General features: G+C 34.7%; 1 protein-coding gene across 1 annotated transcript in view; it reads left to right on the plus strand.

The window, feature by feature from the left end:
• The window catches only part of LOC110034130 (ubiquitin carboxyl-terminal hydrolase 26), a 105,376-nt gene that overhangs the window by 10,276 nt on the left and 67,440 nt on the right, over positions 1 to 27,660 (plus strand). The window contains 1 exon segment of the mRNA XM_020738413.1: positions 26,436 to 26,617. Within this exon segment, the coding sequence (XP_020594072.1) occupies positions 26,436 to 26,617 (182 nt within the window).

The raw sequence follows: 27,660 nt of genomic DNA on the forward strand, positions 1-27,660 counted from the left end.
GCCACAGTTTCACTGCTCGACTGCTTGACTGCTCGCGCACTGGTTGCGCCCTGCTGACCTCATTTTTGTGAGGTCTTTTCTTATCCTCCCTAGAGCATAGGATCTAGCTCTGAGGTTTTTATTGATCATCTTAGAAACGTAGAATTGAGACCCACCCTTTTAGAAATTCTAACCACTTCTTATTTTCCTTTGATATCTAGCATTTATGGCACGAGACCATCGTCTCATGAACGAGCGGTTATGGGCTAATTTGTGAAGACTTAAGGGAAAAATTCCTAATAAGACTACAAGCCTTAGGAAAACACCGTCACGACTTTTTCGTCACATACACACACCAAATGCACAAAATTCAGAAAAAAAAAAATTGCACGAGGTCAGACTTCTATTGAGCCTAAAGGACGGGTGAAAATGCGAACTTCTCCGGACGACCTCCGACGATAAAATGGACTGCGCCAACACATCCGAGATACCAATTTTGGTAGGAAAGGACACCCATATTGTCATATTTTCGGCACGAGAAAATTGGCATGCAAATCGATGAATTCGTCAAAATTACCTCCGATGGCGAAACGGACCGCGCTAGAGGAATGTCGAAAATACCTAGAAATGACATCCGTATTCGATGTCACGACGCACGAATAAAACACAAATTATTTTTTTTTTTTTTTCAAAATATTAAATATTTTCTTTTATAAAAATATCCTTAAATTATAATTATATCAAACCTAAATCCTATTTACGCCTCTACCCTCGCTTAAACCCGGATTCGGCCTTGCATTCAGCTCGATCTCGCGGCTCGTCTCCCTCTCCTCCATGTGCCCTAGATACACGATGGATCCGCGCGGCAGACCATCGTCTTATGAACGAGCGGTTATGGGCTAGTTTGTGAAGACTTAAGGGAAAAGTTCCTAATAAGACTACAAGCCTTAGGAAAACATCGTCACGACTTTTTCGTCACATACACACACCAAATGCACAAAATTCAGAAAAAAAAAAAATTGCACGAGGTCAGACTTCTATTGAGCCTAAAGGACGGGTGAAAATGCGAACTTCTCCGGACGACCTCCGACGATAAAATGGACTGCGCCAACACATCCGAGATACCAATTTTGGTAGGAAAGGACACCCATATTGTCATATTTTCGGCACGAGAAAAACGCACGAATAAAACACAAATTAATTTTTATTTTTCAAAATATTAAATATTTCCTTTTACAAAAATATCTTTAAATTATAATAGAATTTATTACATAAATCCTATTTACACTTCTACCCTCGCTTAAACCCCGATTAAACCCTCCATTCGCTAGATCTTGCGCTCGGCTCGTCTCTCTCGCGTCTGTGCCCTAGATCCACGACGGATCCGCGCGGCTCTCCTTGTTGTTCTTGCTCGCGACTCATCTTTTCGAGTCTTCCTCTGTCAATTCGCATACGCGGCTTGTCTCCTCGAGTTTCCCCTTGGCTTTTCGGCTCTCCAATTGGGAGAGGCGGGCTGGCCGACCCTTCTCCTTCTCGAGGCTGTAATATCTGCTTTGCTGTGACATTTATTTCCCCATAGTGTGATTCGTTGCTAGGGAGGCTGGTTGGTGGTTTTTTCTTCTCTTCTCTCTATCTGTAAAATGATTTTCTAATCTACTGTGTTGGGTTGTTGAAAATTTTGAGAGAGAAAAGAGAGTTTTTGAGAGAGGAAAGCTTGAATTTCTTTCTTTTGTTGGGGAAAATATCTCTCTGTTTTGCTGTTCAAAAGCATTTGTGGGGTGTCATTTTCTAAGGCTTTTAGGAAGGGAAATTTTGCCGAAATCCTCTTTAAGCTAGAACTTTCGAGTGCTTGTGACGTAGAGCATTTGTGGTTGTCGTTTCTGGGGATCTTTAGGAGGAATATTTCGCTTGGAGTGGTTTTCTTGAATCATTCTTATAATTTTATTTTAATTATGCTGAAAAGAGGTATTCTTCTTCTCTTCTCTATTTTACATCATTTCAGATGACATGAAATATGAAAGTTTATTTTGAAGCTTAAACATGAGTATTTGCTTAGATGGTGAGAAATGAAGCATGCATATATGGATCACCTCAACTTTTCTTTTGTTTGAAACACTTGAAAACATGACTAAGGTGGTTTTGGAATGCATTTTACTCCTTTAGAAATACATATGAAAAAACATATTTGGGGCTGCCTCTATTAATTTCATTGCTTGAAATGTTTGGAAGCATGAAATACATGTTGGAAATTGTTTTATGAGATGAAACATGTATTTAGGGGCTCATTCTTGTTTCTATTGCCGCCCATTTGCTGCAATACATGTTGGAAATTATTTTATGAAAAAAAAATGTTTGTGGCTCCTTTCATGTTTCTCTTGCTCTTCCCCTTTTTTCGAATGATTGTTGGAATGAAATTATCGAAACTTTCATTGTTGATATTCATGCTCACAATAAATGCTGAAAAATATGTTCACTTTTGGTCAATTTGGTGGTCTCGGCCTTAGCTTTTTCTTCAGGTTTGAATTGGAAACGTGCTTCCTGTTTTGCCCCATATATTAGACTCGGTTTGCTTTTTTGTTTAGGCTCGTTGTGGCTTTATGGAATCTGATTTTTATGACCCTATTTTAACCCATTTAGTGGGATCCAATTGAGCTTCTTTTGGGATTAAATGTTGATTGGAAATGCTCTCACTTGTTTTTCCTCCTTACTGAGTTCGGGTTAGCATTTATGTTACTTGGTTTTGCCCATGTACTGGGCTCGGTTTTAGCCTTCTTCTAGGCTGAATTTAATTGAAAGTTTTATATTAATTTTTAGTTCACTTGGTAGGCTTGGTTTGAGCACTTTTCGAAATCAAATTTATACCTGAAATCTTTCTCTCTTTTTGCTTCCTTTTGCTAGATTTGGTTCAGCCTCTTTGTTGCTCGATTTGCCCATTTTCTTGGGCATGGTTTGGTGGCTATTTTGCTCCTCTTCCAGGTTCTACCCGTGAGCTAGTTTAGAGCTTATTTAAGTTTGGTTTGGGGTTGGTTTGTTGGCTGTTTTGCTCTTCTCTCTAGTTTTACTTATGGCTTGTTTGAGGCATGGTTTGGTGGCTGTTTTGCTCTTCTCCTTAGTTTTACTTATGAGCTTGTTTGAGGCTTGGTTTGGTGGCTTTGTTGGCTTAATAGGCTTTGGTTTGCTGCTTTGCCATAAGCCTCATTTGGTGTTTACTACTTTAAGATTGTCCTCGGGTTGTCCTTAACTGTGAGTTGGATTTGAAGCTGACTTATTGTCTTTGTGATACTTGTCACCTTACCCGTGAGCCCTCCTCTCTTTTGTCCTTACCCGTAAAATTTTAACTTGTGATCTCTTGGTGGAATGGATTGAGCTAATGGGTGTTTCTCTCTATTACCTTGGACATTTACATGGATAAATTCATGCTTATGAAATAAAAAAATGATGAAAAGAAAAGGGCTTTTGCTTAAATATGGAGCTGAATTTAATTGATATTGGTATAGTTTTTGAAAATTTGGAAATTCATTCCCTATGAATTATTCTCTCTTGCTTTGTGATATATGACGAGTTCTTGAAACTTTGTTTCAAGAAATTGTAAACTTGATATAAATTGAATTCATAAAGGGGTTTGGAAATTCATAAAACTGCCACGCGTTGATTCATTTATGAAAAGTGAGAAAATGATATCTTTCTAAGATTGATTCAATGACTTTGAAGCTTTATTTAATGAAGTTCAAAAAAATTTGATTTAGCTTTATTCATTAAAATTTGATTTACATGTTGAGGCTTTCATATATCGATTTGAACATTTTAAGTGTTGATTTTTGGCGATCACTTTCTTTTTTTTAATTTTTTATGAATTTAAACGTCTTTATACCAATACATTCATGATTTCGTTTTAAGCTTTATTGGTTTGACTTTGTTTTAAAAATGAATCGGTCTTCTTTTCGTTTATTTTATTTTATTTTATTCTCTTTTTTATTTTTATTTTTTTAACGGTCAAGTTAAAAACAAGAATTTCCGATTTAATTATATTCAGAAATGATTCATAAAGAGAGAAAATTAAAAATAAGATTTGGATCTTCGAGGTGATAAAACCTAAAGGGGGATAGAATAGCGAATCATCTGCCGTTCCTTTTTGCATATGAAAGATAAAACTGTAAATTGGAAGAATATTTAGGGGTTAGAAGAAAGTGAGAGTTTAAATAACAAGTAGGGATATGGATTGGAAAGATTAGTAGACTTGCACTTAGGTCCCTTAAGTTTTGAATAAACTTAAATTCAATTGTTCTAATTAGGTTTGAAGCACACTTCACAAACCTTTTGCTAAAACTATAGGTTTACTCCTTAGGTTTTAGGAGCCTGATGGTGAGCTAAGCTTAATTTAAAGATATTTGAGGGTTAATTGAAAGACACTTAGTTGAAGTTAGACACTTTAAGACACTTCAAGTAAACTAAAGTGTAGGCTTCCTAGGCCTTAGGAGCACACATTGAGAGTGAGTTTATCATCCTAATGTTCAAATGATCCTAAGAAGTCAGACATCTGACCCCAGTTCATGAGGTAACTAGGACACTAGGCACGAGGGTGCACTATATTGTGATTCATGATTGATTTAATTAGATCAAATAATGAAATTCTTACTTTAACTTAACCAAAACTGAAACCCAATGCTCCGGAATTTGAGTTTGTTTTACACTCAAATCCTCCTGCAATTGGGGACATTCCAATATCACATATAAATTTCTTATTCTTGGTCATTTATATGTGATATTGTATTTTATTCCATTTATTTGTTTTTTTCCTATGATTTACCTGTTTCTGTTAAGTTTTTTTCATGTCATACTTTCCTCTTTTACACAGCGCATATTAGCTAAACTTAAAGGAACAATGAACCTACCAGGTTTACAGGTTTAATTTATATTACAATATTTTATTTCACAGCATGTTATATTGTTTTCATAACCTGTTATACTATTTTCCCAGCATGTTATACTACTCTTTATAGCACGTTATACTCTTCTTTCAGCATGTTATAATGTCTTTCTTCTTTACTGTACAGTACATTGTTACTTTTCTTTCACACTACATGTACTATGCCTTAGTTTAGAATGACCTAGTGGTAGGTGTATTTTCAAAACTAAAACTAAACCAAAAGGTGCTACTATGAAGAATTTGGAGCGAACATCGTGGGCAACACGACAAGGAACAATTTGAAGGTGGATCTGCAGCAGCAAAACATCTTCACATCACATAAACACATTTACATCACCTATCACCTTCTTTAGTTTAAATAACAAACCATATGATCACTCTTTAGGCTTTTTGTACAATTTTGTTGTCAAGTATAAGTCCTAACGTTTTAGGATTCGAGGTTACCGTGCGGTACGGTGTAAATCCTTCTATCGTTTTAGGCTATTCGCACAGTCCAATATTGTGCTTTGTGATTATTTCACACGAATGTAAGCCCTAACAAATAAAAATTGGCAGGGTGAAACACCTAAATATTTCTCCTCAAAATTAAAGCTAAACATTAGGATAGCTTGGGAGATCACTGGGGTTCTCCTCTGGATCCATGACATCCCCTAGTTCTTCCTACTTTGGACTCTATATTAAAATGTTCCAAATTTGAACCAATCCCCTTTCACACCTCTTTGTCCGATATCATTGAAAATTCCTACCCTTTGAAACTCCTTGAAGATAAGATTTCTTTATTTTTATTGAGAGTCTTCTTAGGTGACTTTGGTCATTTAATATGTAATTAACTATCGGGGCTTGCCGCTATAGGGAACCTGAAACACAAACAAAATAAACCCTATCTAATTTTTTATATTAGGTAGGAGAACTTGTTGCCCTTTTTATAAAATATTTCGCAGACCAAAATGGATGTCACAAATTGTTTAGTCCAGGTGATTGAATTCTTATTATAAGTGATTTATTTATTCTTCGGGATAAGTGTATTATTTGTATTATTGTATTCAATCATCTCTAAACTATTTAAAATGTGAGACTCGTTTGGTCTCACTTATTTTAAAATTAAAATGTTACTTTTAAAATAAAAAAAAGTTATATTCATATTTAAACTATTTTCAAAATCATCAAATCACCTCTTTCAAATAACAAAGTTAAAAAAAAATGGCCGAACTTCTTAACATTCCCTGATCCGGTGTGATGAAGATTAGTGCAATTCCTGCTTTGTCGGGCACTATTGTTTGCATTCCTTTATCTTTCCTTGCTGATGAAATTTTATGATTTTGAAAATAATTTAAATATGAATATAACCTTTTTGATTTTTAAAAGTAACATTTTAATTTTAAAATAGGTGAGACCAAACGGGTCTCACATTTTAAATAGTTTAGATGATTGAATACAATACTACAAGTAATACACTTATCCCGAAGAATAAATAAATCACTTATAATAGGAATTCAATCACCTAGACTAAAAAATTATTTTATAAAAAGGCCAACAAGTTCCCCTACCTAACATAAAAAATTAGATAGAGTTTATTTTATCTGGGTTCCGGTTCCCTATAGAGGCAAGCCCCTATAGTTAATTACATCGAGGTCACTTAAGAAAACTCTCGATTAAGATCAGGTGGTTTTACTTTCAGAATTTCAAAGTTAAGGTTTTCACGATTGGACATGCGAAAATCAAATGAGAATGACTCAAAATAAGAATAATTATTTAAGGAATCCAAACGGAAGAAAAGTAAGGGATATCACAGATCTGGGGAAAATTCCGGTGAATTCTCAATTATCCTATTGTTTGGCTTTATTTCTTTGAAATGATGATTATTTGATATTTTAATCATGCAAATTATTTATGATTTAAGAGTTATGTTTGCACAATATCGGACTGTGCGAATAGCCTAAAAAGATATAAGGATTTACACCGTACCGCACGGTAACCTCGGAATCCTAAAGCGTTAGGACTCCTAAAGCGTTAGGACTCGTTAGGACTCATAATTGTACAACAGAGTTGTACAAAAAGTCTAAAGAGTAATCCTATAGGTTGTAATTTAAACTAAAGAAGGTGATATGTGATGTGAATGTGTTTATGTGATGTGAAGATGTTTTGCTGCTGCAGATCCACCTTGAAGTTGTTCCTCGTCGTGCTGCCCACGATGTTCGCTCCAAATTCTTTATAGTAGCACCTCCTAATTTAATTTTAGTTTTGAAAATGCACCTAACCACTAGGTTATTCTATACTGAGGCATAATACAAAAACTAAGCAATAAGACATGCAGTGTGAAAGAAAAGTAACAATGTACTGTACAGTAAAGAAGAAAGGCATTATAACATGCTGAAAGAAGACTATAATATGCTATAAAGAGTAGTATAACATGCTGGTTGAAAGAAGAGTATAACATGCTATAAAGAGTAGTATGACATGCTGGTAAAATTGTATAACAGGCTATGAAAACAATATAACATGTTGTGAGATAAAATGTTGTAGTATAAATTAAACCTAAACACCTGGTAGGTTTATTGCTCTTTTAAGTTTAGCTATTATGCGCTGTGTAAAAGAGGAAAGTATAACCTGAAAAAGACTTAACAAAAACAAATAAATCATAGGGAAAAGACAAACAAATAAAATAAAATACAATATCACATATAAAAAACTAATAATAGGAAATTTATATGTGATATTGAAATGTCCCCAATTGCTAGGAGGAATTGAGTGTAAAACAAACTCAAATCCCGGAGCATTGGATTTCAGTTTTAGTCAAGTTAAGGTAAGAATTTCATTATTTGATTTAATTAAATCAGTCATGAATCACAATTTAGTGCACTCTCGTACTTATTGTCCTAGTTACCTCATGAACTGGGTCAGATGTCTGACTTCTTAGCACATTAGGATGATAAACTCTCTCTCAAGATGTGCTCCTAAGACCTAGGCCTACATTTTAGTTTGGACCTGAAGTGTCTTAAAGCGTCTAATTTCAGCCAAATGTCTTTCAACTAACTCTCAAACATCTTTAGATTAAGCTTAGCTCACCATCAAGCTCCTAAAACCTAAGGGGTAAACCTATAGCTTTGGTAAAAGGGTTTGGCAAAAGGGTTGTGAAGTGTGCTTTAAACCTAATTAGAACAATTGAATTTAAGTTTATTCAAAACTTAAGGGACCTAAGTGCAGGTCTACAAATCTTTCCAATCCATGTCCCTAATTGTTATCTAAACTCTCACTTTCTTCCAACCCCTAATATTCTTTCAATTTACAGTTTTATCTTTCATATGCAAAAAAGGAACGATAGATGGTTCGCTATTCTATCCCCCTTTAGGTTCTATCACCTCGAAAATCCAAATTTTATTTTTTTCCAAATTTTATTTTTAATTTTCTCTCTCTTTTTCTTTCCCTCATATTTCCCTTAAGACTATGAATCATTTCTGAATATAATTAAATCTGAAATTCCCATTTTTAACTTGATCGTTAAAAAAAAAGAATAAAATAAAATAAAATAAACAAAAAGGAGACCGAAGCATTATTAAAACAAAGTCAAACCAATAAAACTTATAACAAAATCATGAATTTATCGGTCTAAAGACGTTTAAATTCATAAGAAGGTAAAAAAAAAGAAAGTGATCTAAAAAAATCAACACTTAAAATGTTCAAATCGACATATGAAAGCCTCAACATGTAAATCAAATTTTAATGAATAAATCTTCAAAAATGCAGTTTGAACTTCATTTAATAAAGTCTCAAGATCCTTGAATCAATCTTATAAAGATATCATTTTCTCATTTTTCATAAATGAATCAACACGTGACAATTTTATGAATTTCCAAACCTTTCCAAACCCTAATTTCCAAACCCTTTTATGAATTCAATTTATATCAAGTTTACAATTTCTTGAAACAAGGTTTCAAGAACTTGTCATATGTCACAAAGCAAGAGAGAATAATCCATAGGGAATGAATTTCCAAATTTCAAAAAACTATACCAATACCAATTTCATTCAGCTATATATTTAAGCAAAAGCCATTTTTTCATTATTTTTTTATTTCATAAACATGAACTTATCCATATAAATGTCCAAGGTAATAGAGAGAAACACCCACTAGCTCAATCCATTCCACCAAGAGATCACAAGTTAAAGTTTTACGGGTAAGGACAAAAGAGAGGAGGGCTCACGGGTAAGGTGACAAGTATCACAAAGACAATAAGTCAGCTTCAAATCCAACTCACAGTTATCACGGTTAAGGACAACCCGAGGACAATCTTAAAGTAGTAAACACCAAATGAGGCTTACGACAAAGCAGCAAACCAAAGCCTACTAAGCCAACAAAGCCACGAAATCAAGCCTCAAACAAGCTCATAAGTAAAACTAAGGAGTAGCAAAACAACCACCAAACCATGCCTCAAACAAACTCATAAGTAAAACTAGAGAGAAGAGCAAAGCAACTACTAAATTAACCCCAAACCAAACTTAAATAAGCTCTAAACTAGCTCACGGGTAGAACCTGGAAGAGGATCAAAACAGCCACTAAACCATGCCCAAGAAAATGGGCAAACCGAGCAGCAAAGAGGCTGAACCAAATCTAACAAAAGGGAGCAAATAACAAAAGGGAGCAAAAATAGAAATTTGATTTCGAAAAGAAATATTCAAAAATAGAGAAATATTCCAGGTATAAATTTGATTTCGAAAAGAGCTCAAACTAAGCTTACCAAATGAGCTAAAAATTAATATAAAACTTTCAATTAAATTCAGCCTAGAAGAAGGCTAAAACCGAGCCCAGTACATGGGCAAAACTAAGTAGCATAAATGCTAACCCGAACTCAGTAAGGAGGCAAAACAAGTGAGAGCATTTCCAATCAACATTTAATTCCAAAAGAAGCTCAATTCGATCCCACTAAATGGGCTAAAATAGGGTCATAAAAATTAGATTCCATAAAGCCACAACCGAGCCTAGGAAAAAGGGCAATCGAGCCCAATACATGGGGCAAAACAAGAAGCATGTTTCCAATTCAACCCTGAAGAAAAAGCTAAGACCGAGACCACCAAATGAACCAAAAGAGAACATATTTTTCAGCATTTATTGTGAGCATGAATATCAACAATCAAAGTTTCGATAATTTCATTCCAACAATTCGAACAAAGGGGAAGAGCAAGAGGAACATAAAATGAGCCCCAAACTTTTTTTTTTTTCATAAAACAATTTTCAACATGTATTGCAGCAAAGGGGCGGCAATAGAAGCAAGAATGAACCCCAAATACATGTTTCATCTCATAAAACAATTTCCAACATGTATTTCATGCTTCCAAACATTTCAAGCAATGAAATTAATAAAGGCAGCCCCAAATATGCTTTTCCATATGTATTTCTAAAGGAGTAAAATGCATTCCAAGACCACCTTAGCCATGTTTTCAAGTGTTTCAAGTAAAAGAAAAGTAGAGGTGATCCATATATGCATGCTTCATTTCTCACAATCTAAGTAAATACTCATGCTTAAGCTTCAAAATAAACTTTCATATTTCATGCCATCCGAAATGATGTAAAATAGAGGAGATGAGAAAAATACTTCTTTTTAGCAGACTTAAAATAAAATTATAAGAATGATTCAAGAAAATCACTCCAAGCGAAATATTCCTCCTAAATATCCCCAGAAACGACAACCACAAATGCTCCACGCCACTAGCACTCAAAAGTTCTAGCTTAAAGAGGATTTCGGCAAAATTTCCCTTCCTAAAAGCCTTAGAAAATGACACCCCACAAATGCTTTTGAACAGCAAAACAGAGAGATATTTTCCCCAATAGCAGAAAAAAATTCAAGCTTTCCTCTCTCAAAAACTCTCTTTTCTCTCTCAAAATTTTCAACAACCCAACACAGTAGATTAAAAAATCATTTTATAGATAGAGTGAAGAGAAGAAAAAGCCACCAACTAGCCTTCCTAGCAACGAATCACACCATAGGGGAATAAATGCCACAGTAAAGAAGGAGATATTACAACCTCGAGAAGGAGAAGGGTCGGCCAACACGCCTCTCCCAATTGGAGAGCCTAAAAGCCAAGGCGAAATTTGAGGAGGCAAGCTGCGTATGCGAATCGACAGAGGATGACTCGAGAAGATGAGTCGCGAGCGAGAACGGCAAGGAGAACCGCGCGGATCCATCGTGTATCTAGGGCACACGGAGGAAAGGGAGACGAGCCTCGAGATCGAGCCGAATGCAAGGTCGAATCTGGGTTTAAGTGAGGGTAGAGGCGTAAATAAGATTTAGGTTTGATATAATTATAATTTAAGGATATTTTTATAAAAGAAAATATTTAATATTATGAAAAATAAAAAAAAATAATTTGTGTTTTATTCGTGCGTCGTGACATCGAATACGGATGTCATTTCTAGGTATTTTCGACATTCCGGACGCGCTGGCGCGGACTGTTTCGCCGTTAGAGGTCATTTTAATGAATTCATCGATTTGCATGCCAATTTTCTCGTGTCGAAAATATGACAGTATGAGTGTCCTTTCCTACCAAAATTGGTATCGCGGACGCATTGACGCAGTCCATTTTGTCGTCGGAGGTTGTCCGGAGAAGTTCACATTTTCACCCGTCCTTTAGGGTCAATTGAAGTCTGACCTCGTGTAATTTTTTTTGTAAATGTTGTGCATTTTGTGTGTGTATGTGACGAAAAAGTCGTGACGATGTTTTCCTAAGGCTTGGAGTTCTATTAGAAACTTTTTCCTTATTCACAAAATAGCCCATAACCGTTCGTTCATAAGACGATGGTTTTGTGTCATAAATGTTAGACATAAAAAAAAAATAAGAAGTGATTAGAATTTCTAAAGGGGTAGGTCTCAATTCTAGTTTTCTAAGACGATCAATAAGAACTCCTAGAGCTAGATCCTAGGCTCTAGGGAGGAGAAGAGAAGACCTCACAAAAATGAGGTCAACATGCCCATTTGCTGCAGTGCTTGTGTGAAGCACGCTAATGACTTTAGGGTTTTCCTACGATGCCGCCGTCGCCGGTTATAATCCTGCCAAATCCTCCTATGCTACAGTGGTTCACAAACGCAACTCGTCTTTCCACATCGCAGATAGTCCGGTATTCCCGCAGATGTACCACGATTCTGTTGCAGGAAATGAAGATTGCAATCTCATAAAAAAAGTAGAGAAAAGGCGGACAAGCCAGCAATATTCTTCCCTGACGCTGAAATTTAAACTCGTGCAGGAAAATAAATTTACATCAGTTGGAAAGTTCAATTAGGTTGCCCTAAGATGGAGATCATTAGGAAAGTTTTTTAAAATTTCAAACTGGTTGGGGATTGACTGGTGGGTCATTTCGATAGAAGACATGTATGATATAGCTGAGCATAGAAGAAAATTACACGAGGATTTTTAAAAAAAAGTCATCACAATCGATGACAAACATATGAAATTGCTCAAATGGACCCCTAATTTTGATCCCAGTCGAGAACCCCCAATTGCACCTATCTGGTTCTCATTACCTGATGGTTCTCATTACCTGTTCTCATTACCTGAACTCAAGCTTCAATTCTTCGACTTACCTATCTTTTATGCAATTGGGACTATCCTTGGAAAATTTTTGCAGATAGACTTACCTACAGTTCATTTCTCAAGGCTCTTTATTGCAAGGAGTTTGATTGAAAGACATATTACACTACCATATGTAGAAGAAGTCTGACTTGGATCTGCTCACAATGGTTATTGACAAAAAATTAATATAGAACAAAAAACTTACTACTGCAAGCACTGCAAGATGTTTGGATACTCGCAGGAGAAATGTTTCAAATTGCACTCACAGTTAGAACTAATAGTCAAAAACAAGAACACACTATTAGTGCACCCCATGTGCCTGAACGCGCTCCCGACAAACCTTACGACAGCCAACCTGAGGAGGGAAATCACCACAAGACAGAAGTTGGTGTTTGCCCTGAGATCCATTCTCCTGACCATACTACAACAGATAATGTTCGAACCGAAAATTAGGATAGTCTCGCAGTTCCTATTCAGGAAGGATCAGGTGCAGAGATAACAATTCACACTTCACATACACTGAAACCTATCGCGATGACAACGACCATCTTTACTTCTACTGCGGTTCTAACATTAAATCAGGCCGAGGATCACATGAGCCAGTCTTGAGATGAAGAATGACAGGTTTACACTTCTCAGCGAAAGAAGAAGGCTGGGGGCACACTCCAACATGAAACTTAATAAATGATACTTTAGTTACTTCTGGTAATGACACGACTCTTCAAAGTTTGTTAGCTGACTCTACTCCTAAAATTAGAGGAAGAGACAGGACTAAACTGGCTCGTCCCTAGCTACTTGTTTTATTTTTTATTGAGTCTATATGTATCTTTTTTTTTGGGTATTACTGTACTTGTATCGTATGGGTAGGGTGCCTCTTTTGGGCTCTCTCATACAACATTTATGTATCATTTCTATTTCAATAAAATCGGGCTTTTCAATATATATATAAATATATATATATATACACACACACACACACACACACACACACACACACACACACACACACATATGACGCCACTGTGACTCATTTGTTGGTAGCGTTTATAAGACCTTGGGTGTCAGGGGTTCGAGATTTGCCTCGAATTAGTCACATGGGGTTAGTTGCGGGTGTGCCGTCTAGCCAATCTTTAAAATATATTTATTTCTGATAATGAGAATGCTATTCTTGTGGATTAGTTCTGGTGGGGAAGTTTTTGTATGGGCATCCGAAGCTTGAATTGATTAGGAGAGATTTTGAGTTAATGAACCTTGCGGGGGTAGCTGGAAGATTGGGCTTTTAGATGGTTGTCATATCCTTATACAACTCACAAGTGAAGAAGATTTCATAAGGCTTTTTGCTAGGAGGCTTGTGCGAATAGACAACAGAGTAATGAAGATTTTCAAATGGTCGGTGGATTTTGATCAAGTGAATGAAGCTCCTATTATTCCGATATGGATTCGTGTTTCTGGCTTGAAATTCCATTTGTTTAATCATGAAATTTTATTCTCCATTGCGACAATATTTGACAAACTATTAAAGATGGATTCACTCACCTTTACTCAATCTAGGCCCTCAGCTGTTAGAATTTTAATTCAACATGATACTACACAGAATGCTTCAAAAGCTGTGTGAATAGGTTCTGCACATAATGACTATTGACAAAATGTGATTATTGAACACATTGCTATCATTTACATCCAGAATTAAAAAAGGTGAACAACATTGTAGGAACTCTGTGCCCAATATTGAAATAAATGGAAAAAAATTGGTGCCTGAGGTTGGTGTCAACTTGGCTAACTCTGTTGATGTGAGTGCTGCTAATATCAATGAAGTGGAGGATGATGTAGCTCGAGATAGGGATCTTGTCTTAGGACCTTATGTGAATGAGGTTGTTTTGGTTGATGATGTGGGGGATGCCTCTGTACACATTGAGCCTGTGGTGGGTGGCATTGGTGGGATATCTAGGCCTGCTAGTCCTTTGGTTGCTCCTGTTGTTGGTGATGTGGGCCCTAGTATTAATGATAACTTGGATGATACTAGAAACATCTTGACGGAGTAATGACAGGTACAAAAGTACAGAAGAAAAAAAAGAAAAAAAGTTTCTATGAACTACAAAATCTGAAAGTGGGAAATGATTCTGGAGAGGTGGATCATTATTATTCTGAGGGTGATCAAGGAAATGTTTTGACTAGGTCTACTAGAGAGGGTTAGTTGTCTCAGTATGTTTAATATATTAATTTGGAATATCAGGGGTGGCATATCCTCTGTTGTTAGGTTAAAATTATTGACAATGATCCACAGAGTTTATATTTTTGCTATTTTGGGACATATGATGTCCTCAAAAAATGAAAAAATATTGGATAAATTCAAATATCCTCTCTTTTTTTGGCAACTGCTCAAACAAGATCAGGTTGTTCTAGAGGAAGCATATTACAATCAACATTATTATTGATAATAGTCAATTTGTTCATGCATTTTTTGAAATGCGTGATTTATTTAAGTGGCTTACTGTCGTTTATGTTGACACTTCTAATCATGCAAGGAGTGATCTGTGGAGTAAAATTAACATGGGTCTCTGCTTAAAGAAAGGTGGATGGTTGATGTGATTTTAATATGATCATGCACAACTCGGAGAAACTAGGTGACAGAAGAGTTGGCACAACTTTGATGGATAATTTATGTGGGGCTATGACTGATGCTGGTTTGCATGATTTAGGTTTTGATGGTTCCAAATATGCATGGAAGAGAAAAGGTTTTTGAACATTTGGATAGGTATTTGGCAAATCAAGATTGGTTATCCTCTTATGCTTTCTCTAAAGTGCAACATTTATGTAGCTGTAGTTCTGATCATAATCCTTTGCTTCTATCTTTTGATTTTTTTAGAAATTTTCTAAAAATATCACTTCAGGTACCTGAATGTGTGATCCAAACAAGATAATTTCTTAAGAGTTGTTGCGGAGAACTGGAAATGCATTGAATTTGGTATTGCCTGCTATACTCTTTGGAAACTTCATAAAAAGGTTGCTGTTGCTTTGAGATCTTAGAACTGAGAGATTTTTGGTGATGTTCATGATAGAGTACTAAATGCCGAAGAAAAGGTCAGAGCTTTGCAGGCTGTTGATGAGTTTAGTGATGAGGTTATTTCACAACTAAAAGATGCACTTAGAGAGTTTTTGAAAGCTTTTGTTTGGGAGGACCTCTTACAACAAAAGACTGAGGAGTTATAATTTAAGGAACGAGACAGAAACACTAATTATTTCTATGCTTGCATCAAGCAAAGAAGAGCGAATAACACTATAGTTAGAATTAAAAACGAGATCGGAAATAGAATTACAGACAATCAAGAACTGGGGGACAATGCTGTTCACATATTTTCATATTTGTTTGAGGCCAAATATACATTTAGTAGTATTGAGAAGAGTTTTTTTTTGGAGAGAAACAATATACTGTTGAGTTGAAATTATGTGATATCAGGTGAGGAAATTTTTGATGTGTTATATGAAATTTATTGTAATAGGGTCTCCATAGTTTTACCCAAATTACATCAAATGCTGGAGCATAGTTAGAAAGAAAATTGTAAATGTTATTCAAAGTTTCTTTAGAGGAGAAAATCCTGTGAATTATTTTTCTTCTGTTGCTATTGTGCTTATCCCCAAACTAATCAGAGAACATCATGGGAGCATTTTAGACCCATCTCCCTTACTTCAGTAATATCTAAAGTTATTAACAAATTATTGTGAAGAGGTTACAACCTCATTTAAATATCTTAAAAATAAATAATCAATCTGTTTTTATTTATGATAGAGGGATTGCTGACAACATTGTGTTGGCACAATAAATGTTTTATTACATTGATAAAAGGTGCAGAGAAGGAAATATAGTGACTAAATTGGATATAAGAAAGACATATAATTCCTTTAGTTAAGATTTCATAATTAAAATCTTGAAGGCTGGGGACTTCAAAGCCAATTTTTGTAATATTGTGGTGAGATGGCTAGCTTGGAGTAATTATAGTATCCTCCTCAATAAAGTATAAAAGGTTTGATGATTGGGTCCCACTAACAACCAAAATAAGTGCAATATACACTCCTAGGATCCCAAACATCAGATGTACAACACACTCAAAAAAATGATCTCGAAAAAATTGTACATGTATACCCCAAAAATCTAAAGCTCCAAAAGAAACCAATCCACTTGAATCTCGACAGCAGAATGATACCATAATCTGATTAGGGTCAAACCATTATGCTAGTTAGTATCCTGTTAGTATCTCCACTACTTCAACTTCAAGCTCATAACCAAAAAGCCATCTCCCAATCTGCAGAGAGAAGCACAAACTAAGGCAGACAAAAAATATAGCAACATAGAGAAATCATTAATTTTAGGAGCAGGGAAGAGAATTCAGCTTGAATAGGACATTGATAGACCCATAGCAGAGCAACTCCCATGGTTGAAATAGTACCCAATGCAGGCAGGAAAGAGAAATATGGCAGCATAAAGAAACCAGAAATAGCAGCCGGGGATAGAAAACCTTCTTGATAGAACATTGACTTCCACATGGTAGAACAGCCCCCATAAATTAAATAATGCACATATGAAAACTACATAAGCAACATCAAATAATACCAACAAGTATGACAGCAAAATCAAATTAGTAGCAACAACATCCAAATAGAAAACCAGCAGACGCAAAATCAGGGAGAATAAGGTTTAAGGTAACTGCATATACTTTTCATTTTCAGTTTCAGTAGCCCATCCAACCAACTCGCCTAACTGACATGAAGCAACCCCATCAATGTCAAAACTGCAATCAAATCAGCAAGAAAGACAAGGCAACATCACCAAACAAGATCCCAAATCCAAACAGAAAACCAACAAACACAAATCAGAGAATTAAATATGATGATATTGCATTTATAACTATCGGCTAGTTCAACACGTCTAACTCTCCTAACAGTCATCAAAACAACCCTATTGATGTCTGACACAGTTGTCCTGCACAAGTTCAACATTCTACACCACCAAACAGAAAAAAACAGGGAATGATAGAGCAACATGATCAATACAATATAAAACACCATCCCAATATATAGTAAATAATATGGTATATGCATCAAATTATTGGAAATAAAATCCCATCCCGATGAGGAGCGATAATTGATAACACCAGACTCCAAAAAATGAAATCATAAAACAATGAGCAACATCCAACCACAACTCTTGTCGTCATTCCTCCAAAAAAATCACATCAATGTCTAATATAAGGTGCATCAAACAAATCCCCAACAGACACTGTAAGCAAGGTCTCAAAAGGTTTTCTTCCCATAAGAATTTCATCATATTTAGCACCAAAACTGGCCAACCAATTGGCGGGTCTATTTCCCTCCCCATGAGTAAATTTCCAAGAAATGGTAATTTGGGGAGTAAGAGATGTGATGTTTTTGACATAATACACTATGTTCCAAGGTCTCTCCCTTATGTCTTGTAATATTTCAAAAAAAAACACTAAAGTTCATCTCAACCTGTGCAGAGGACCGGTTGACACGGCTAGCTAGTAAAACAACCATATACATAGCCCTAACTTCAATTTGCAGAGGATTAGTAGTAATATAGGGAGAAGAAAAGCATAATAAACATCTACCCTGCTCATCCCTAGTAATGCCACCAATGTCAGCAACATCAGTATTCTTGCTGCCATTAGTATTGAATTTAGTCTAGTTAGTCGATGGAGCCAGCCATCTCACGAAAGTAGGGAGTTGCTAACCCCTCCTACTAACCCCATTAACATGCTGAAAATAGGATAAGCCAGAAAAAAAAAAAAAATCTGGCTTATTAATACCCAAACCAGCCAGCGTATTGATATAAGCCAAAGCATTAACATGTATAACAACACTAGTAACACACTTGTCTGCATGTTTATTATCATTTCGAGCCATCCATATAAACAACCAAATAATAAAAGGATAGATTTGTACGAAATGATTTTTCCTCCCCTCATGATTGCAAAAAATGTAGTATCAAAGGCATAGAAGTTGCCCCCCTTCTTCCACACTTCTAAAGAGATAAAGGCAAGAGAAAAAGAGATGGTTCACTGATTCTTCCTCATTTTTACATAATGGACACTTAGATACGAGCCTCAAACCTTTGAGTTTAAGAATATCATCACAAGAAATTACACCATGGAAGAGTCTCCAAGCAAAGAAAGACAAAGATGTAGATAATGCCCAACTCCATATACCCTCACCCCAATCATTTTTTTGAAAATGATGTAATGTGAAATAAAGAGTTTTTGTTATTGGAGCCTTTAGGAACCATTTTGAGCATAAGAGTGTCTTTTTTAGTAGGATCAAAAAGATAGTAGAGATATAATGAGCATTTTCAGCCCCAACAAGATCAATCAAAACTTTTAAGTTTCAAACCCCATTAGTCTAAACACTTGAGGCAAGAAGATTTTCATAATGCACATTCTTCACAAAATCAAGGTCCTCCTGAGACCAACAATCATGCCAGAAGGAAACATGACCATTACCAGATTCCAAAAGATGTGGTTTTTGGCCTAATCTCTCACATATAGTAATAATTTCCATCACCTGGAATCACCAATCCTTCACCTAACTAGAGAGGGGTTAGTTTCATAATAGTATTTCCCATACATAAGTGCATCCCATAATGAATCATCCTGAAATTAAGCCAAAGCTTAAAATGATTAATATCTGCAATATGATGAAGTTGTATAAACCCCATACACCTAGCATTCAAAGGCTTACAAACCTTTTTTCAAGAAACCCATTTCTTACTAAAAAGACCACCAATCCAAAGGAACTTGTTGAAACACGTCTCCAAACGATATTGTGTGTTTTTTTTAAATTCTTAAAACCGGCAAAACATATAATAGTAAGCTACTAAGAGTACTTTTCAGAAGAGTAATTCTTTCCCCAAATGATAAGGAATAGTTTTTCCAGTCTTGTATTTTTTTATTAATTTTCTCAACCTCCTCATTCATTTGTGACTGTGACCTCCTTCCTTCAAGTAAATTTACCTCAAGATATTTTAAAGGATGCTCAGAGATAGAAAAATTAGTGAAAGAAGCAGCCCGCTGTGTATTCTCCTTGCTCACCTTTTTCCCAATGTAAATTTGACCTTTGTTTTTACTACAACTAAGCCCATATACCATTTGAAAACTCTCCAGTAATTCATATATTTTTTTAACTGCATATTTGCCTGCATTAGAAAATAGAACGACGTCATCAACAGAAGCCAAATGGTTAACAACCACTTTAGATTTATGGGAAAATTGCAAGTTAGGAGACCTCAAAATTAGGTCATTTAACATCCTGGAAAAATAATCAAATATTAATATAAAAATTGTTGGGGTAAAGGGTCTCCTTGCTTGATTCCTCTGTCTGCACTAAAGAAACTTTCCATTGAGGAGGATACTATACTTGTTGCAAGCTAGCTATTTGACCATAATATTACAAAAGTTGGTTTTGAAGCCCCAAGCCTTCAAGATTTTAATTATGAAATTTTAATTAATGGAGTCATATGCCTTTTTTATATCCAATTTAGTTACTATATTTCCTCTACACTTTTTATCAATGTTATAAAGCATTTCTTGTGCCAACATAATACTATCAGTAATCTCTCTATCTTGAATGAAAGCAGATTGCTTTTTTGATTTTAAGATATTTAAATAAGATTGTAACCTCTTCTCAATAATTTTGTTAATAATTTTGGACATTACTAAGGTAAGGGAGATGGATCTAAGATGCTCCCAAGATGTTTTCTGTTTAGTTTGGTGATAAGCACAAAAACAACAACAGAAAAATAATTCTCAAGATCTTCTTCTTTAAAGAAACTTTGAACAACATTCATAACTTCCTTTCTAACTATGCTCCCACATTTAATGTATAAATCCGAGGTGAAACTATAAGGGCTGGGGGCCCTATTACAATTAATTTCAGATAACACATCAAAAATTTCCTCAAACCTCATTAAGGATGATACTATACTTGTTGCAAGCTAGCCATTTGACCACAATATTACAAAAATTAGCTTCGAAACCCCCAGCTTTCAAGATTTTAATTATGAAATCCCAACTAATGGAATCATATACCTTTCAAATATTCAATTTAGTCACCGTATTTCTTCCTCTGCACTTTTTATCAATGTCATAAAGCATTTCTTGTGCCAACATGATGTTGTAGTGATCCCTCTAACTTGAATGAAAACAAATTGATTTTTTGATGTTAAGATATTCAAATGAGGCTGTAACCTCTTTACAATAATTTTGCTAATATCTTTGGATATTACTGAGGTAAGGGAGATGGGTCTAAAATGCTCTTAAGATGTTATCTAATTAAGTTTGGGAATAAGCACAATAGCAGCAGCAGAAAAGTAATTCCTAGGATCTTCTTCTCTAAATAAACTTTGAATAACATTTACAACATTCTTTTTAACTATGCTCCAATATTTAATGTACAAATCTAAGGTGAAACTATTAGGGCTGGGGGCCCTATTACAATTAATTTCAGATAAATCATAAAAAATTTCCTCACCTGATGGGATATCACATTATTCCAACTCATCAGTATATTGCTTCTCTCCCAAAAAAGACACTCGTCAATACTACTGAATGTATCTTTGGCCTTAAACATATTTGAAAAATATTGTCATTGTCTCCCAGTCCTTGGTTGCCTGTAATCCAATCTCTGAGTTTGTTTTTTATTCTAACTATAGTGTTATTAACTCACCTTTGCTTGAAACAAACATGAAAATATTTAGTGTTTCTGTCTCATTCCTTAAATTGTAACTCCTCAGCCTTTTGTTTTAAAAGGTCCTTCTCCGAAATAGAAGCTTCCAAAAGTTTTTTATGTGCATCATTTAGTTGTGAAACAATCACATCCTTAGACTCATTAGCGGTCTGCAAAGTTCTGACAATTTCTTCTGCCTTTAGTATTCTATCATGAACTCCATAAAAAATCTCTCAATTTCAAGGTCTCAAAGCAGCAACAGCCTTTTTGTGATGTTTCTAAAGAGTATACCAGATAATACCAAATTCAATGCATTTCCAACAACAACGCTTAGAAAATCATGTTTGACCACACATTAAAGTACCTGGAATGATTTTAGATAATTTTTGAAAAATTTTAAAAGATAGAAGCAAAGAATTATGATCAAAATTAGAGTTACATAAATGCTGTACTTTAAAGAAAGTATAAGAAGATAACCAATCCTGGTTTGTCGAACACCTATCCAAACGTTTAAAAACCTTTCCTCTCTTCCATTTATATTTGGAATCATCAAAACCTAGATCATGCAGACTATCATAAGCCATAACTCTACAGAAATTATCCATCAAAGTTGTGTCAACTCTTCTGTCACTCAGTTTCTCAGTTATACACGATCATATATTGAAATCACCCCCCAACCATCCATCTTTTTTTAAGACTCCCCCATGCTTATAATTTTACTCTACAGATCATTCCGTTCAGTATTAGAAGTGTCAGTATAGACGACAGTAAGCCACTTAGAGAAATCACTCATCTAAAAAAATGTATGAATAAATTGACTGTCATCAATAATAATGTTGATTGTAATATGCTTCCTCTAGAGCTGTCAGATCTTGTTTGAGCAGTTGCCAAAAAAGAGAATATATTTGAATTTACCCAATATTTTTTCATTTTTTGAGGACACCATACGCTCCAAAATAGCAAAAATATCAACTTTGAGGGTCATTGTTATTAACTTTAACCTACTATGAGAGTAAGGATCCGCTATTCTCCGTGATATTACGAACTAGTATATTAAACAAGATGAGACAACTTACTCTTTCTAGTAGACCTAGTCAGGGGCATGTCTTTGATCACCTTTAGAATAATAATGATCCATCTCTGCAAAATTATTTCTCATTTTCAGATTTTGTAGTTCATAGAAGCTTTTTTTTTCTGGACTTTTGTATCTGCCATTACTTCCTCAAGATGTTTTATGTATTTTTCAAGCTATCATGAATACTAGGGCCCACATCACCAACAAAAGGTGCAACCAAAGGACTAACATACCTAGATATCCCACCATCAATGCCACCCACCACAGACTCAATGTTTATAGAGGTATACCCCACATCATCAACCAAAACCACCCATTCACAGAAGGTCCTAAAACAACATCCCTACCCCGAGCTACATTATCCTCCACTTAATTGATATTAACAACAACCACTTCAACAGAGTTAGCCAAGTTGACACTATCCTCAGACACCACATTTTCAGTGTTTATTTCAATACTGAGCACAGAGTTCCTACCCATGCTGTTCACCTTTTTTAATTTTGAGTGTAAATGATAACAATGTGCAGAGCTATGACCAAACATCTTACAAATAACACAGTATGGAGGGTGTTGTTTAATAATCACCTTTTGCCAGTAGCCATTATTTGTAGAACTTATCCACACTTTTTCTGAAGCATTATGTGTAATATGTTTAATTAAGATTTTGACCACTGAGGACCTAGATAGAGTAATGAGGGGGAATCCGTCTTTAATGGTTTGCCAAATATTGCTGTAATGGAGAATATAATTTAATGATTAAACAAATGAAATTTCAATCCATGAAAGCGAATCGAGATCAGGATGATAGGAGCTTCGGCATGTGGATCAAAATCCACCGACCATTTGAGAATCTTCATTACTCTATTTTTTATTCGCACAAGCCTCGCAAAGAGCCCCATGTAACCCTCCTCACCGGTGAGTTGTATAAGAATATGTCAGCCATCTAAAAGCCAGATCTTCCAGCTGCTCGCAAGGTTCATTAACTTGAAATTCCTCCAAATCAATTCAAGCGTCAGATGCCCAAACAAAAACTTTCCCACTAGAGCTAATCGACAAGAAGAGGCAATGTTAGCATTCTCATTATCAGAAATAAATATAACAGGTTTACAACATTTTTTACCAATTTTTTTGATGAAATTATACTGCCCCCCTTGGCACAACGAATCATAGAAGCTTGTGGGAAAAGGATTGTGTTGGAAACCCGCTTCTCTTTACCGCCCGCAAGAACATCAGCAAACGAACGGTTCATTCCGACGAAGAGAAATCGAAAGCTGCCCGACTTGCCATGGAGTCACAACCAGATAAAACCCTAACAGAGCAAAATCCATCACGAAACTATATGAACACCCAAATATATGTACATATATGTCTATACATAGATGTGTGTGTGATTGTGTGCGTGTGTGTGTATATACATACATATCTATGTTTGTTTATGTATATGTATATTTATATGTATGTGTGTATATATATATATGTATGTATGTAACATACATACATATATATATATATATAGATAGATATATACATACATACATACATACATACATACATACATACATACATACATACATACATACATACATACATACATACATACATACATACATACATACATACATATAAATACATGCATGTACACAAATATATGTACATGCATGTATATATGTGTGTGTGTGTATATATATATATGCATGTACATATATTTGTGTACACGTATGTATGTATATGTATGTATATATAGATAGATATATGTATCTACATGCATTCATGGATATATATTTATGTAACACACACACAATCATACACACATCTATGCATAGAAATCTATGTAAATATATTTGTGCATGCGCGCGTTTAGTGTTGATATGTACGTAATGTTAGAGATGACATATATGGGCACAAATGGCTACACGAGTGGAGAGGCTGAGGTGCAAGTTTGATAATGGAAGCCTAGCGGGCAAAGAGGATGGAGGGCCAAATCACTTGTGAATTGTTAAGGGATGGGATTGGGAATTAGGGGAATTATTGTGCAAGAAGTTAGGATTTATGAATTTTACCCATTTTATTTAGTCTAAATTATTTATATTTAGCTGTTTGGTTTAAATAAATGCTGATAAATTGATCAAGATATGAACTGAATGGTTCATCTAAATTGCAACCGGTTTACTATGTCAACCATTGCTTATGTTCGACAATCTGGCTTTGAGCAAAAATTATTTTGATTGTGAATCAAATCGGATGTTGGATTAGTTCATGTCTAAACCAGCTATGGGGTCAGCCATTTCAACCTAAGCTTGCTCCATGCTCATCTTGTGGGATCGGAATAGTGGTCAACACTAGATTCATGACTTTTTATTCTAAGCCACATTTAATTTTATGTTCTTTATAACAAGGACTAAATTGGTATTTTTGCCTGGATTATCTTGTGCATTATGTTTGAAGTTAGTATTGGAATGAGTTCTTGTGTTTTTGTTAACACAATTTGGTTTTAGAAGAAATAATAGTTAACTTTAAGGAATGAATTTTCAAAAATATAATTTCATTCTGGTATGCTAAGCTAAGTATCCTTAACTGATAAAACTTTATATTAAAGCTGGTGCTTTTCGGGTTTTAAAAATTGAGGGTGAAAACTCTTGTCTATTCACCTAGTTATTAGTGTGGTATAATTGGAGGTTTGTTATCGATAGTTGCCAATTGAGGTGTATGATTAGCATAAGACTTTGGGCTACTTATGTGAATGTTTATTTTTGAAACTATTATTTTACCCATTTTCCAAAGGATGCTTTTGTGAAAGGAAAAATGAAGTAGAAGATTAAGTAAGCAATGCACTATTTAAAAAGAGAAGAATATTAGGACTTAAAGAAATTGCTTGGTGAAACTGTACGGTTAGATCAGATAAGATTTGAGACTAAAACTGAATGAGGTAGTAGAGTAAGATTGTTAGCAATTCTTTTAATAAATCCCAAATGAAAACATTTATGTAAATCTTGAAGTTAACTGTTATTTCTTCTAAAACTATAATTGTGCAAACAACAACTCAATTACTAATCCCTAATCCAAATATAATATAAATTATTATCCAAGTGCAATTCATAATTTTTATTTACAAAAAAAAAATCGATATTTATTTAGAATTGAGACATGAGAGTTGCGGAGAATATAGGATAATACAGTAAATTTGTTAACAGCTCGTTTCATAAGCCTAAATATTAAATCTTTGTTAATTTTGTTTATAGCAGAAAAAGCTAACTGCCATTTTGATACATAATGTTTAAAATGTTGTAGTAACTGCGGATATCAGTTTTTATGTTATCCAATAAAATGGCAGAGTTTGATGAAGAGGAGAATCACATCCATATCTGAGAATTAAAGGTGCTATCCTAGGTAGATCTACAATACATGTTATGTTCTTGTAGATGCAATGAATAAATAATCATAAAAAACTAGGAAAGTATCTATTGAGAATTTTCCTTTAGTTGAATAGATGTATATTCCTTGTACAAGTACAATAGAATTAACGGGGTTTGAGGAGAAAGGCTTGCGTCTGTTATGGATGTTTAAGGTGATTATGTATGGAAGTGATTAGTATTTAGAAGTACCTGTGGAGTGAAACTTTTTAAGCACAAAATAACTTAACGGCGATGACAATATTTAACTTTAGATATTTGTATTATTTATGAAGCTTCTATATTTAAAATGTGATATTGTAGGGTACTATTTGTCAAGGACTTGGTCCTGATTGTTTAGACTAGCTCCCTTGTAAGTTGAATAGTAGGATAATTGAGTAAAATGATAGATGAGAAAGTAATATTTCTAGGAAATATGCAATGAGATTTATGCAAAAAGTTTAGTGTCAAAATGAGGACTTGGACTGTATTTGCAAGAAGATTTTTAGTTATTTTTGTGTTGCACTTCCATGCAAGAAGTAGTCTTTTAGCGGAGAAAACTATAGCATTTCTCATAATATCATTTATTAGTGGATAAATTTCTGTTTATTATTTTTTTAACAACTAATTTTCGTACATTTTGGCCTTTATTATGTATTTTTCGTTTACCTTTCTTCACCTTGTATTTCTTTTAACTAAACTCCATTCTTGCCCAAATTTGTTTCGTCTGGCGTGATTGAACTGCTGTCTCATTGCGCATTATATTTTCAGTATGGAGGAGGCCCAACATTGGCTAGTGATGATTTCTGTATTGACTGTCTGAAGCATGCTGCGGAGGATGCTGTAAATGCTGATGATTACAAGGAAAAAAGAGCTCTTTTTAGAAATATTGCTGAAGCAGCCCTGGCAGGAGATTGTCTAGATGGTACTGCATATTATGTTTCTAGGCCATGGTATAGTTTTCCTGCCAATTTATATCTTAATTGTTTTCATTTGTTCTACCATATTATGATCTTTTCTAAGATTTTGATGTTTCTCAGCTATTGTTAGGCATGCTATTTTCTTTTTGAACATTGTGATTAATCTGTAAATATTGAATTTGTTTTTCTCTCAGCCTTGCTTAGAAGGGCATGCTGCTATACCTGGACCATATATGCTAAGGGGTTATTTGGGATCAATTTTGTTTTTGTTTTCTATTTTTTGTTTTTATTTTATTTTTTTTATATTTTGATTTAAGAGAAAATATGTTTAGTATGTTTGATTAAAATATGATTATTTTTGGAAACACTTGAATCACCCAAAAGTTATCTTGAGTGTTTTCAGAAATATGTTTATTTTTATTTAGAAAAAAAAATAAAAAAAAATGAAACAAACTTGTTTTTAAAAACTAAGGGAAATGCAAAACAAAAATAAAATCAAATTGATCCCAAACAAGGCCTAAACTCTTGCCTAGTCTTTAGGTTAGGTTTGTTGGAGTTGACGCCTAATTTTATGCTTGGCCCCCACCTAAAAAATGCCATCCCTGTCCTTGCTTCTCCTTTTTCACTTAGTAGCCTGCATTACTATAAATAAACTGCTTATGTGCACAGGAACATGCACATTGCATCGTTTGATAACTTGAATATATTTTGTTACACGGACTGTGAGTTGGATAACCTTTTCTGGTGCTGAACTACAATAAAAAATGGTAACCATTCCTGACAAGGGCTCAAATTGTGGGAAGTTATAATTAGCTTTAATGGTCTACATTGGATTTTGCGAAGCATGTTTGATCTGAAGAAGTAATTGAAAATACTTCATCTTTTGCCATCCTGCTCAAAATTCTTTTATTATGGGCATCTCATTTATAAACCACGATTAAATTTTTTTTTTCAGAATTGCAGGAACTAATTCTCTTAAAGATTAGAACTTTCTGGTGTTAGTGTACTGCAACATTTCACACACACACATATATATAATATATACTATATATATATATATATATATATATAACAAA

Source organism: Phalaenopsis equestris, unplaced genomic scaffold, assembly GCF_001263595.1.
Source record: "Phalaenopsis equestris unplaced genomic scaffold, ASM126359v1 Scaffold001353, whole genome shotgun sequence".
In the NCBI taxonomy this organism is placed as follows: domain Eukaryota; kingdom Viridiplantae; phylum Streptophyta; class Magnoliopsida; order Asparagales; family Orchidaceae; genus Phalaenopsis; species Phalaenopsis equestris.